This window comes from Leptodactylus fuscus, chromosome 4, assembly GCF_031893055.1.
Source record: "Leptodactylus fuscus isolate aLepFus1 chromosome 4, aLepFus1.hap2, whole genome shotgun sequence".
NCBI classification, from domain to species: domain Eukaryota; kingdom Metazoa; phylum Chordata; class Amphibia; order Anura; family Leptodactylidae; genus Leptodactylus; species Leptodactylus fuscus.
Genome location: NC_134268.1, coordinates 74,127,927 through 74,143,142, shown reverse-complemented (window position 1 = coordinate 74,143,142; position 15,216 = coordinate 74,127,927). Strand labels below are relative to the sequence as shown.

The following is a 15,216-nucleotide window of genomic DNA, read 5'->3' as shown; positions in this document are numbered from 1 at the left end:
GAAGCTTCACAAAAATTTAGTATTCATCTATGAGCTATCCTTGCAATTAATTTAGTGCAAATTCTCCCCTATGGATAATCTGCTGTCAGGGTTGCCCATTTATTTCTGGGGTACAGTATCAAACCTACAATCTACAAGACAATGCACTGCAATGTAATATTATAAGCCGGAAATGGAAAAGAATAAAAAAGTGTTCAATATTATTATGTGTACATACATCAATGTAGTTTCCATTGATATAGTCGGAGCTGGATTCATCTTCTATGTTTTGTAGTCTCACGCGGGAATGGTCATCTGAAAAAAAGAGAAGATGTAATATGTTTCAGAACATAAACACTGTCTACTAAAACTGCAAATGTATAAAAAAAATATATTCCTTTCTCTTCCAGGCAAAGCAAATGATAGTTTCTATGGTAATTCCTATATGGTAATTCATTGTGATACACAAATTCTACGACAAGCTGTAAATGGTGACAATCTTTGCACAGGGCTGTGGAATTTGTTGGCATTCGGTATAAGCAATGTGAAATCTAGAAATAAATAACATGTCCATTGTGGGACAAATACTAGAATATGTATTAAAGAGATGATTTTCTCAATCTGTCCCGCGAGCCTCCAAAGAGACATCTCTAAAAGTCTAAATATTGGAAAAATAATTTGATGTGTTTGTTTCCAAAATAAGACCATAGCAGAGAGAGAATAAAATAGTAGAGATGTTGGACTGCGTTCCCATGTGGATTTGCAAGAGCTTGCTTATTTATTAATCCTGCAATACAGTAAAATCCATACAATTCAGATAGAGGGCTTGGATATAGAAGTCTATGATTTGAATCAGAGGATTTGGATATATAACGCGTTGATCTAAAGGTATATAAAGAAACATTTCAAGCTTTTGCGCCCTTCATCAGGCTAAAATTGCAAGTTCAAAAAGGAACAGGTGTGGATGTAGCTCTGGGTCCAAATAGGAGCCTGTCATGGGCGTCAGAATGGAACTACAGGCGTTGCTATTATATTTCTCTAGATCAAAGCCTTATATATCCAAATCACAGACGTCTGATTCAAGTATTGATGTATTTTGATAAGCGGCTATATGAATTGTATGGATTCTAATTGTATTGCAGAACTAATAAATAAGCAAGCTCTTGAAAAACCACTTCGGAGTGCAGTCCAACTTCTCTTTTATTGCATCTATTGTGGAGATGTCCAGTCAGTCCTCCATAGAATTGTGCAACTAGCTAACTAAATGAAAGAGCTGCCTGTCCTTTAAAAGCATCAGTGGAACAAGCCTAAGAATACTGATATAGTTGACACATTTCAATATATATGATCACTGGGTTTGTGACAGCGGCAGAATGACTATATACAGTATACATACAGTGTATATTTATACTGAAAATCACCAGAATAAAAACTGAACACCTTTACATTCAAAAACACTTTACTATAAAATGTTAGAAATAGAAAATGAATAAATATAACAAGTTTAATGATTAGGATTTCCTGGCTTGTACAGAACCGTAGAATGGAATTTGCAAACTTAAATCTTTGCAGACTCCCAAAAGGTCTATCTGTCTGCTGAATTAAATTAAAATGGGTCTTGTCCAGGTGCTCTGTGCGAGCTCCTCTTACTCATTGTAATAAATTACTTTTCTTCCTGATGGCACAGTTCCTTATTGCGTCCTTCCCTTGCACCAAGATAAGATACAAGCTAGTTCCTAATGCACCACAGGGCTTAATTAAGCTCTTGTACCAAAAAGTCAACAATGTCAGCAAGTGACATTTAGTCTAATGTAATACCGAAATCTAAAGATTTGTATTCAAAGTTATGTGCCCGTCAATATAAGCTTACGTTACTGAGAGGTGAATGAATATGAGAGGGGAGAAAAAAAACAGTTGACATACATGCTCCAAGTTATTTAGGTAGAATATATCTGGATACTAAATATTCTAACAGAGGGGCGAGAAGCGATTTATATTCCATTTACACTGGATGGCACATTAATGATACTCCAACGCCAGGAAGACAAATGTAGAGATTGGTTTTATAGAACTATGAATCAGAAACAAATGTATCATATGCGATAAATGACTACAACGTATATATAATGAATAAGTTAAATGTAAAGCAATGGATAGACAGGTAGACACAGATAACTGCATGGGTTAGAAATAAGAACTATTTTTACACAGTCATTTTTAACAGAGATGAGCGAGTAGTACTCGATCGAGTAGGTATTCGATCGAATACTACGGTATTCGAAATACTCGTACCTGATCGAGTACCACTCGCTATTTGAATGTAAAAGTTCGATGCAGAACCAGCATTGATTGGCCGAATACTATACAGTCGGCCAATCAACGCTGGTTCTTCTCCTACCTTTAGAAGTTTTCTCTGTGCAGCTTCCCCGCGGCGTCTTCCGGCTGTGAATTCACTCTGCCAGGCATCGGGACTGGGCAGAGCCGACTGCGCATGTCCGCTTGTAGTGCGGGCATGCGCAGTCAGCTCTGCCCAGGTGCGATGCCTGGCAGAGTGAATTCAGAGCCGGAAGTTGCCGCGGGGACACTGCACGGAGAAGACTGCTCGGAGGATAGACTGTAATAGGGTTCGATATTCGATTCGAGTAGTCGAATATTGAGGGGCTACTCTAAACGAATATCGAACCTCGAACATTTTACTGTTTGCTCATCTCTAATTTTTAACTCTTGTTGACACACTTGCCATCACCAATAGCGTCCACTTTTTTCTCATTCATGTAGTTATATCGCTGTTTATTACTTACTCTTCTAAAAATCTGATTATTTGCTTTAGGGGCATGATACGTCAGACCTTGAAAAGATCTAAAGAGGAATAATTTTTGGTGTGCGCTTGGTAGGGAGTTGAGATGAGGTCTATTAGATATGTGGCCACATCTCAGTATGAAAAGACTGGCAAAACATCTGCAGGCAGATGCAGCCGTGGTCGAAAATCAAAACTTGACATGAGACAGTAGAGAACATTGTGGAAGTGCAACCAAAACTACAGCCCCTCACATTGCTCCAGAGCTGAATGCAAGTTTAAGGGCACCAGTATCAGTGAAAACTGTTAGGCATGTGCTGCACAAAGATGAAATTCATGGTGGTGCTGTAATAACCAAACCAAAGTCAAGTTTTGACTTTTGACCACAGCTACTTCTGTGTATGGATTTTTTGTTAGTCTTCAAATACTGAGATTGATCAAGGAATTAGTAGACCTTGACTCATCCATCAACTCAGCAACTCTTGTCACAGATGACCCTACCAAGTGGACACCACCAATAAGACCCCTTCGTAACTCTGTCAGGTCTGACATACTTTGTACCTAAACAGATTTTTAGAACAGCACAAGAAATAAAGTTTATTAACAGAGATTTAAGGTATGTTACTGGTAAAAAAGGAGGCATTTCTGATGATGGCAGACGTGTCACAAAAGGATAAATCTGAATATGTAAAAAAGGAGTGTTCTAGCTGTTATGTTCAATCTATGTATATAGATAACATAGTTAATAATCAGAACTACATTTGAGCTCTGATGATACTGGCATACCATGGCATGCATAGATGTTTGGCTAGCTTGAAAGAAAGTATATGTAGAAGATGAATAACATCAGCCACAATACAAAGATTTGCTACAATACCTATCAATATCTGAGTGGTGGTCTAGTAGATCTCAAACTTTTTGCACTTGGGCATCATCAGTCCATCTCTTGTGGTTTCTCACCAGCAGAGAAAGACTACCACGGAGGACCAAACACATCACTGTGTTGTACACATAGTACCCTCACCAGTGGCCAAGAAATACCACAGCAAAAAACAAATAATCCATGTAATAACCCCGAATACTACATTGCAGCACAACATACCTCCCCAGCATTCAGTTGAAAATACCTCTCCAGCAGCTAGATATCAGCAACTAGCTTAAAATATCTCCCTTACCATGCCAATGTCCAGTAGAAAATATCTCTCAGAAGAGCCAAACACCAGCGTGGCCCAAAGGTCTTCTCCAAACCCCACAGTGCAGGACTACATCTCACTAACAGCGCCAAACAAATATCACCATGCAGGCCAAATACAGAGTGCATCCAGATTAGAGAATTCAGAATTCATTACAAATCCTTCAGTCTCTCTAGCCACAGAAACTATAAGATTGGTATTATCAGTGCAGTTTCTGCTTTAGAGTCCTACATCTCACCGGGGAGTTTGCCATACCTCACCATTGGAGGCCAGTTCTAGGGTTGAGCCAATCTTGAGATTTCAGGATCGATTTTAAAATCTGATTTCTGATCATTTTCCAGCCGATCCCGATCGTGAAATTTGCTCGATCGCCGATCGGGATCCGATCTTTCCCAATCCCGATCACTCAACCCTAGTCAATGCTTCTCTATGGGAAAAGTCACTTTTAGGGTTGAGCCGATCTTGAGATTTCAAAATCCGATTTCTGATCATTTTCCAGCCGACCCCGTTCGTGAAATTTGCTCGATCACTGATCAGGATCCGATCACTCAACCCTAAGCACTGCACATTGTGAGAAGCACTAGAACCAAACTGTAATACCATATGTTACTATTTATGTCTATATTTGTGTAGCTTACTCATATACCACCAACATATTCCACAGACTTTTAGTGGTCACTGTCCCGCAGCGGGCTCCCAAACACATTCCCTATCAGTCTGTCTTTGGAGTGTGGAAGGAAACCCAGGCAAACATGGGGAGAACATACAAACTCCTTGCAGATGTTGTCCTTGGTTGGATTTAAACCTAGTCCTGGAGCGCTGCAAGGCTGCGTTGCTAACCACTGAGCCCCATGCTGCCCATGACTAGCTCTGGTATTACAGTTTACATCTTAGGTACTAAGCTAGAACCTGACAAATGAGCTACGCCTCTCATTTCATAATAAACAGCTTTGTTATCTATGATTTTCCACTATTTTAACTTCTGTTTGTATCCCCGCTGAGAACATTATAAACTTAAAAGAGGAAATTGACTTGGTTATGCAAGTTGCAGCATAATTGTCTATACGACAGGAAATTCTTAAATATATGCCTGCTCTTTGGACTCAGATGATTTATTTAACAGGCGCAAAATTTGTAACCTTTTCTTATGAACGATCCGCGGATGTTTCACATTTGTAAAGGTTATAAATTTGCCTGCGTAATGAATTATTTAATTTCAGACCTAAATCTCTCCCAGACAAAAAATGGTAACTTTAGATAAATTGAAGCATAATTATCTCGTCCTCACAATAGGAAGATGAAGCAAAACGAAAAAAAAAGCAATAAAAAAAAAAATCTAGCTCCACCTTCGCAGTGCTCAGGGTCAAGGAGGGTTAATATATATTTAATTTGCAGACTTAGACATTCATTAAGCAAACACAATTTTGCTCAGGGGGAACTTTATATATAATTGTCCTCCAAATGCATGCTGGTAAATTTCCCCGGTCATTAGTATCAGAGCTGGCACTGGAAGGGAATGATATGCAGTGCCACTATCATACTGTCAACACTTACATGCTATGATATTCCCATATCTATTCTTCATTCTGTTCTCGTCTTTCTTTGCAGACTCCCACGGTGCTGACTGTCCTTCAAAGAAGCTCTGTAACAAAAAAAAAAAAAAAAAAAGTGTCACTAAACGTTACGCCACATAGAAAAAGGAATATAAAGAAATATATGTAGTCCAAGGTTAGGGGAAGAATTACAGCAATAACATCTTAAAAGAATGGAAATGCCAGTTTGACTGAAGTGATAGAAATGATTGCCTTGGCGGTTCACAATGATTTAATTATCTGGAGATCTATCCCAACAATCATGTCTGCTTCATTTGTGGAACACGCAAGGTACAATTTATGTTGTCAGTATCGCATATGCCTTTCAAAGCAATACCACCCATGCTTCCTCTTTAGATAATGAGACTAGAACAAGCCATAATAGGGAGATAAATGGATATTCACAAAAGAGTATGATCAGCTTCAACAATGTGCATGTAGATCAAGTCATCACAGAAATGGACCGGCTTCCAAGGGCTGGATGAGAACGGAGAAATAATTGGCAAGTATATCGACAATAGAGGCTTAGAATTGTAGGAAAAAAAAGCGTACGTTACATAGTCATACAGTAGCTGCTAATGGCATAAAGAGCAGGGATTGTCCATAACTAACTAATAATTCAGGGGTTATGTATCATTATTCAGTGCACAAGGACCATGCTGACAGTAACTTCACCAGCTACACAGTGTAAGGAGCTGTACTAGTCTGGGTATATCACAGTCAATGCAGTTGATTGGTGGATGTCCCAGGAGCTGGACCCTTCCCAATCTTCCATTGAGAACTTATTTTAAGGATATGCCATTAAAAGCATACGAATAGAACACCCCTTTAAACGATAGGTTATTTAAACAATTTTTTCAACCAACAAATCTACAAAATGTTTTAATTTTTCGTGTTGATTTTTTCATAGGGCTATCCCTATCCAATTTTTTTTTTTTTTTTTTTTAGAAATATTCAAGTTTTCAAATAGGCTATTTCTTGTTTTCTCCCATTCATGATCTATTAGATGGGAAAAAAAAAAATTGGCATTTGCGTTCTTGAAAATCGCAGCATGTCAATTATACCTACGGAAATGCTGGCAATTCTCATATAAGTGAAGCAGGAAAGTTCTGCGGACTTTCTGTGAAAAGTTCTGCAGGAAATAACGCAATACGTTTCTGCCATGGTTTGTCCTGCAGCACTTTTTGGCTGTGGCCCACTACATGGGGCCTAAGCCTAAAACCCCTTTTAGAATTATGGCCCTACAATGTGGAAAAGCCATGTTTTAATTGCAGATTTTGCTGTGATTTTTTTGAGCCAAACCCCGGAATGGCTAAATAAGAACTTCCTATATATTTCCCTATTTCTTTTTTAGTCGCTCCTGGGTTTGGCTCAAAAAATCACAGCAAAATCTGCAACAAAAGAAAACAACTTTTCTACAACGTGGGACTTAAGCCTTACACAGGTTGATAATTGACCAAATGAGTGTTTGCCTGTGGCAGGTGATCACATCATTTATGGGGTACTAAAAATCTCCGTTGGCAACTTATGGGGGTCTCCTGCTGATGTAATTAAATTGTATGGTGGGACAAGCCATTATATTACATACTTGTTAACTTTTCTGAGCTTCCTGAAAAAAACGGGGATAACCTCCAAATTTCCACCCTGATGAAATGTATCGGCATCCATCTGGCTGGTGGTCATTTAAAATTTGATGTGGGTATGACAGAACATTAACATGTCCATGTCACAAAAAAGGGGCATATTACATCCCAAAATGGGCCATGGTTTTACCAATAAGGGGCATGGTCTCATTTGCACATAATTCTCCCTCACATCTACCCTGAAATGTTGGCAAGTATGTTATAGCAGCAAATAGTTTCTTTTGCAGCTTAAAGAGTACCTTTGTTTTAAGACAAGGTTAAAAAATGTTCATTTGTGAAGTTATTTGACACCCTCTGACATCCTTTTATTGATCTGTGGGGTGCATGCGCATAGACCCCCATTATTTAAGTCTTTTGAAATGTTAAGACGTTTATAAATTTTACTAAAAATGGAGGTACATTTTAGAACAGAGGTATGCAACCTTTTAATGCCCCATAGTGGCCCCTGCACACAGTATTATGTCCCATAGTGGCCCCTACACACAGTATTACGTTCCATAGTGTCCCCGGCACACAGTATTATGTCCCATAGTGGCCCCTGCACACAGTATTACATTTCATAGTGTCCCCGGCACATGGTATTATGTCCCATAGTGGCCCCTGCACACAGTATTACGTTCCATAGTGGCCCCTGCACACAGTATTATTCCCAACAAAGACCCTTCCACACAGTATTATGTCCCATAGTGGCCCCTACACACAGTATTATGTCCCATAGTGGCCCCTGCACACAGTATTATTCCCAACAACGACCCTTCCACACAGTATTATGTCCCATAGCGGCCCTTGCACACTGTATTATGCCCCACAGTGACCCTTCCACACAGTATTATGTCCCATAGCAGCCCCTGCAAATGGTATTATGTCCTATAGCGGCCCCTGCACACAGTATTATGTCCCGTAGTGGCCCCTACACACAGTATTATGCCCCACAGTGGCCCCTGCACACAGTATTGTGTCCCATAGTGGCCCCTGCACATGGTATTATGTCCCATAGTGGCCCCTACACACAGTATTGTGTCCCATAGTGGCCCCTGCACATGGTATTATGTCCCATAGTGGCCCCTGCACACAGTATAATGTCCCACATCGACCCCTGCACACGGTATTATGTCCCATAGCGGGCCCTGCACATGGTATTATGTCCAACAGTGGCCCCTGAACATGGTATTAAGTCCCATAGTGGCCCCTGTTCACGGTATTCTGTTCCATAGTGGCCCCAGCACACAGTATTATGTCTCATAGCGGCTTCTGTCATGATATTATGTTCCATAGTGGCCCTTGCATATTGTATTATTTTCCAGTAGCGGCCCCTACACACGGTATTATGTTCTATAGTGGCCCCTCCAACAAAATAATATTCCAACTTTAATCAAATTGAAATTTTCACCACTCAATAGCTATAATTATACTGTAGGGTCTCTTCAGACCCCAGAGTATAAAAAGCAGAGAGCCAAGAAACAAACATAAAAAAAACAATGTTACTCACCTTCCCTGCACTCCAGAGCCACTCTGTTCTCTTCGGCGCTTCTACCTGAAGTCAGCAGTCTCAGGGGTTACGTTTGAATTGGTCTCAGGGGTTACGTTTTTATATGTTTGATCACCCCCCCTGGGGCTTTGCTTATTCTAGTGTGGGGTCTTAAGACTTGGTTGCCGACCCCTGCTTTAGAGATAGCTCTATTCCTCAAGAACAGACTTATATATTTTATGATTACTATATTTCCAGAAGAGGGTAGTCATCTAATAAATATTGTTGACAAATTGCAAAAAAACCACATTATGCTACAAGTTACCTTTCAGCAAGGATGTGTATGACCTATAAGTCACGGCTCTAAACTGAATACATCTCTATGCTAGTCCTAGCAATGAATTAATAGCATTCTCCTTCAACACACAAATAAAGCTTTGTATTCTTTCCCCAGATCAAAATGCATAATTTAGCAAAACGTGGGTTAACTTGACAGAATTTTTTTCAGTGATGCCAACTGTTTTGCAAACCACGAACCATTAGATAATGCAATCCAGTGGTAAGCAGGTAACCTTTCTATACACACAAGGTTGGTTGGACGAAGGACTGAACAGATAGAATTGCCTTGACATATGCTAGGAAACAATGAATGGCACATGGTGTTTTGTAGTATCATGAGAAATAAATCTAAACATGTGTTGTATCAAGTCTGTACAAGGCTGTCGGCATCTAGTTTATGGAAGCTATTAGAGCCTGTGCACACTTAAAGCTCTATGGCTGTACACTGGCCTTCAAAATAAACCTAGTTATCAAGCTGGAAAACAGCTAACATAAGAAGACCTTCTCCTTCAAGACTCAGATCATCTAGAAGAAACATATCTTTAGAATCAAAATATATTCCTTCGAGACAACTGGAGAAAATAGAGCAATACTATTTTATACAGGTAATTTATAAGCAGAAAACTTATTAAATCTTATTTTTATTTATCTCATTTTCTTATTTCATGCTCTGGCCTTCAAAACAATGCTATACAGATGAATAGAGTTGCTTTTCAATCACAGAAATTTCTGCAAAAATATTTGCCACATGTAAATGCACACTGATAGGGCGGTATCAACCGTATGGTGACACCTCAGATAGTAGCTTACTCATTCTATGGACAGAGTGCTGTACATACTTCAAAATTTGGTCTGAATCTGGTCTCTGATCTGTGCCCTGTATAGTGGCCCACTGTAGTTAATGTGAGCTGAGCTGCGATACTAGCGCCCGACCACTATAAAGTGTACAGAGCCAACTACTTTCAGCTCTGTGCACTTAATAGTACACAGACCAGACCACCACCAGTTGACTATATGAGGCCATTAGTGGGCTCCTCACTGACCAGTTATTTATGACCTCTACTAAATTTAAAAAAAAACCCACAGACATCTGCTTAAAGTTGCCACTCTAAACTAGCCACTCAAACTTTATTACTTAATATTACTTTGTGAAAATTAGTCTACGAAGAGGGGAGGGGACAGAAGTGTCAACCTATATAATTGCTGCTGTTATATTATGCTACTCTGTGCTCTTTTAACACTCCTAGGTTTGTAGATAAGAAGCAACAGAATGAGGCAATAAATCAATTAACCAGCTTGCAGCAGCCTCCTCCTCCACTCCTCCCTTCTCCATAGAGCTCTGTGTGTAAGGCTGAATATGCAGACAAATCTAATGTAAACAAGCAGTTTGATTGAAGATAAGGAGCAGGAGAACAGCTTAATAAGTGGTGATGAAAACAGATCTCCTTAATAAGATATATTACAATTTTCTTATATTTTGCTGCACTATTCTTTTATGTAAAGTTGCTTATAACCGGAGATACATTTTAAAGCTTTAGAGGTGGAACACTGATACAAAGGAACATAGTAACGTGTACCAATATCTTTCCAATGTTTGGCAGGGAAGCTTTTTAGCCTGTAGATATGCAACTTGTCCGCCATATTGGTAGGAGGCAGGAGATTTGATTTTCTTCCTAGAGTCCATGTAGTCTCCCCTTTTTAATGAAGCCTCCTAAATATTCCTTGACACTTTATCCAAGTTTACATGAATTTAATATTATTGTTTGCATAAAGAAATGTTGCACAATTTTCCAATATGATTTCTATATCCATTACTCATGGTTTTTTTAGATCTATTTGTTGTTATTCTTTGTTTACGTCCAATGGATAAAAATCAGTCCATGGTCAAGTAGTAGTCCATGGCCATGTCAGACACCTGTCTTGTAACAAACTGTGCACCTAAGTGTTTCTCATTAGAACATGAACTGTCCATTACATGACCATGGACTGATTTTTATCCACTTGGAAGTAAACAAAGATTGACACCAAACAAAAATCTAGAAAACCATGGCGAATTGATACAGAAACTATATTGGAAAATTATACTACTTTTCATTACGCAAACAATAACATTTATTATCTGACACCGGACAACCCCTTTAATACTATATTTTCCTGCAACATATATAGCTTCTTCCAACAGTATAAGCTGATTTATGTGGTGTAGAGAATCAGGAATCAATATTAAGAGTTCTCTCCCTGTTGGTTGTATGTAAATTGGCTTAAAAATTTAGGTCAGAAGAGTTTGTGATAATTGTAGGATGATAAAGAAAAGTAAGTAGACTCATGTTATACCTTCTAATTGTTGACTATTAATTTACTTTAAAGTTCCAGTTCTTTTAGCTCACATAGGGAGGCCTAAAATACCAAACACCATATACACACCTGTCCATTCAGCTATCGATCCAATGTAGAGCCTCCAGTTGGATCTCCGGTCTTTGTGTACTTTGTGCCAACACACGAGCGCACCAACCAATGGCAGAGTGCCGATGCACCATGTGAACAGAGCATCGCGGCTCTGGCTGACACATGGACGGAAATCTAGGGACCCCAACGGAGACTCTCTGCTGACTCCCTGGCTCAAAAGACAGGTTTTTGTTATTTTAAGCTTCCCTGTGTTAAAAAAATAAAAAGGACTAGAACACCCCTTTAAAACTTAATTAAATCCTATTTTAATACAAATATATGAGAACTTTATAATCTACATCACCAAGCAAGTATATAAAATTAAAAAAAAACAAACAATTACTCAGCTGTGTATTTTTTGTACTATGAATTATATTTGTGGAACAATTGCGGGCAATAAACTAGAGACTGTCTCTTTTCCAAGTAAACAGAAAAGAATTATAGTTTGCCCATGAAATTGGCAATGAACTAGAATACTTAATTATTCAAATGACATAAATACTATCTATATGAAAATAAAGGCTGTATTTATAATTAACAACGGGTGCATTATAATTACATTCAAAATCATTTGCATAATTTAAGCTGCTACAAATCGAAGAAAGGTTTTTCATGTCCACTTAATGGCAAATAATAAAATATAAAAGGATTGAAGAGGTTATTTAGAGTAAAGTGATGAATATTTTCTCCCCGAGATACCATTTCACTGCTCATTACAGTACAGCGTTAGAATGAAAATCATCAGATACAAAATAAATAAATAAAAACACTCAAGTAGGTTTGTCTGAAAAGCTGATACACGCTCTACAAGGCTTCCAAAAAACATTATAAAATTTGCACTATAAATATTGTTGTAAACTACCAGGCAAAAAGAGATTTTTTTTTTAAACTTAAAGTGCAGATTTAGTTTTTTTTCAGCTGTAGGGTGATTCAAATATTTTTATGTTTTATGTTAAAAAAAAAACCTTGAATTTAAGCAAGTGTATAGTCATCACGTGAAGTTTTGGCTTCAGTTTCATGGGGGATGTGTTCATGTTGTGGATGGGATGTAAGGAATAGTTGTATGAATTTGTATTTGTGACCAGAGGGCCCTAGAAGAGGAGACCCACTTCCTGCTACACTGCACCAAATACTCAGCTGTGAGGGCCGTCTACTACCAAAGACTCTCTGCCCACATCCCAGACTTCATATCTGCAGACGAGAAGAGGAAACTCTACATCCTACTGGGAGAAGAAGAGGCCACTGTGGAGATCGCTGCCTAATACGTGTCCAGCTGTCACCAAACAAGAGGAAGATGAGACTCCACAGACTGTTATATTTATCCCAATATATCCATCCCACCTCCTTTTATAGCGGTCACCAATTAAGAGGAAGATGAGACTCCATGGACTGTTATACTCCAAACCACTCACCCCACCCCCCCATACCCACCACTCACCCATCGGAATCCAACTCCCTCCCCCCCACACACTCTACTAGCTTTGGCAATGCCAAATATCCATTCGGACGTGCCAATAAAGCTTGTTTGATTTGTATTGTATTGTATTGTATCTTAGTGGCTGTCATATCCTTATTGAAAGTCTGAATGATAAGAGCAGATTTGTGACTACATTATCTTATAAGCCCATGGAAAATAATAATTTATTAAAAAGGTATAGTTTTCATGCACCTATACATTTTAGAGGTATTCCGAAAGGGTAGTTTGTCCGGGCTAGGCATATTTGTCACTCTTACCCTGAGAAACATTGAAACTATCACAAAGGGTGAAACCAGGTGAACCTTGGACACTGTGTGTGTCTACGTTGATAGTCTAAGCTTATTAAAAAGTCTATTTCTAAATATTGGGATATGCTCAAGCAGGGCCCTATGGGTTGCAATGTACTTCAGCCCCCCCCCCCCCCCTGAAATTTGTATATAGAAGGGCCAAATACAGTATGTGGCTAACTATGTGGTACGGTCCAAAAAAAAATACCAGTCGTTTATAGCCAAGTGGAAAGAGGGAAAGTTTCTTTGTGTTTTGTGTCAGAATTGCAGTTCTATTATTATCAAATTACTCATCCCACTCAAAAAAGAAAATACTGATTGAAGATTGGGTTACATTTAATACGAGAAATGTTATTTATTGAAGGGCTCGTGTAGTAAGGTTTACATAGGCCAGACATTAAAGTCAATTAAAGTACAAACATTGGTCAGGGATTAGGAATTATGGAAAGATGGCACAACGTCTAGTAGATGAAAGATTTAGATCAGTGGGCCAAAAAGTGAACAAAGTTTTAAGACTGAGAGCCCATCACTTTAAAGATGCAAGTCATAGAGTGAAAAATGGCTGATTCTTGAGTAAGTAAAAGGGGTACTGAACAGACTAGAAAAAAATCTGCTGGACTAGTGTAACATCTCTGCCTGTTCAGGTCTCTGCGCAACCCTCTGCTCCCGTGCTGTGGCGCAGCATGCTTGTGCAGTTTGATAATTTGCTTAAAGTTTTTAGTTGCACGGCTCTAGTCCTGTGTTTGTATTTGTACCACACCCGTCTTCTGCCCTTGTTGCCTCTGTCCATTAAGTGGTTAAATTTTGTCTTGCCTGTGATTGACAGCCTGCCTTTCTGTCAGGTTCAGGGCGGGTTCATCTCCCCTATTTAGTCTTGGCTCTCATTCACACCAGTGCTTGCTATTGCCTTGTGCATACTTGCTCCTTGCTGTCACTATTTTTGCTTGCATTATTATCCTTGACCTTTGGCTTTCCCTACTGACTATTCTTTGGACTCCGATTTGGCACTGCATCGCTCGACTGTTACTGACCCTTGGCTAGCTGACCTCCCTTTGTTGTTGTCCGTCTTGTCTGCGTTTTGTGTGTCACATAAATAGGAAGGGACCGTCTTCGTGGTTGCCGCCTATTACATAGGATAGGGCCTGGCAATAGGAAGGGTCAGTTGGGGGCTTCAGCTTAGGGCTCACTGTCTCTTGTGTCCCATCCCAGGGTTCAAACAGTTACTAGGGAATTGCTGTCCTAGCAATTCCCTAACAACTAGGTTGGAATGAAAAGATCTCGAAGCTATAGTGGTCAGTATAATACACTGAATTACATATGGATTGTCATGTATTATGCCTGTTGTAATTATATTAGGGCCTAACAGAACTATTATGATGGCAGCCTAGCTACCTAAGCATCCCATCAGCACTCACGTTGTAGGAAGCAAATTAATCTGTCAAATCCACTGACCACCACCTTAGATACAGCAGTCTTATTGGTGTTATCACTGTTCCTGCACTGCTTCTGAGCCCATGAGAGTGCATTCCCCAACATACATGGTTTTGCACCAAAGGGTTAATAAACTGAGCACACTTTGCGACTCCACTAAGCCATGCCCTATTCTACTTACTTTTCCAAACTGTCTAGTGAGGCATAAAAGTGTCTAGAACACAAATAAAATTGGTGCACGGTGGGTATGCCATATTTTGCGCCATAAATTGTGCCCGAATTCTTGTGTTTTGCTAAGTAAATCTCCCACAATAGTGACAGATTTGGTAATAGGGATAGATTTTGTGCCAACCATGCATATTTATTGATACCTACATCAACCAGCCAGCTCACTGCTATTGGACATAGATTAGAAGACCGATGGACAGAATATGATATTAATAAATCTTAAAGAAGACAATCTAGAATTTGAGATTTAGCTGATCATTTTCCACATTAATTGTTTTTCACTGTATGAATGTTTTTATTGTGAAGATATCATATTACCGTAGAAGCTAGCAATCCA

General features: G+C 39.1%; 1 protein-coding gene across 8 annotated transcripts in view; it reads right to left on the bottom strand.

The window, feature by feature from the left end:
- The window catches only part of PTPRM (protein tyrosine phosphatase receptor type M), a 568,788-nt gene that overhangs the window by 89,136 nt on the left and 464,436 nt on the right, over nucleotides 1-15,216 (bottom strand). For all 8 annotated transcript variants that reach the window (XM_075270676.1, XM_075270675.1, XM_075270678.1 and 5 more), the window contains 2 exons: nucleotides 5,524-5,611; nucleotides 218-294 (listed from right to left, as the gene is read on the bottom strand). In XM_075270676.1, the coding sequence (XP_075126777.1) occupies nucleotides 218-294; nucleotides 5,524-5,611 (165 nt within the window). The remainder of the gene's footprint in view (nucleotides 1-217; nucleotides 295-5,523; nucleotides 5,612-15,216) is intronic.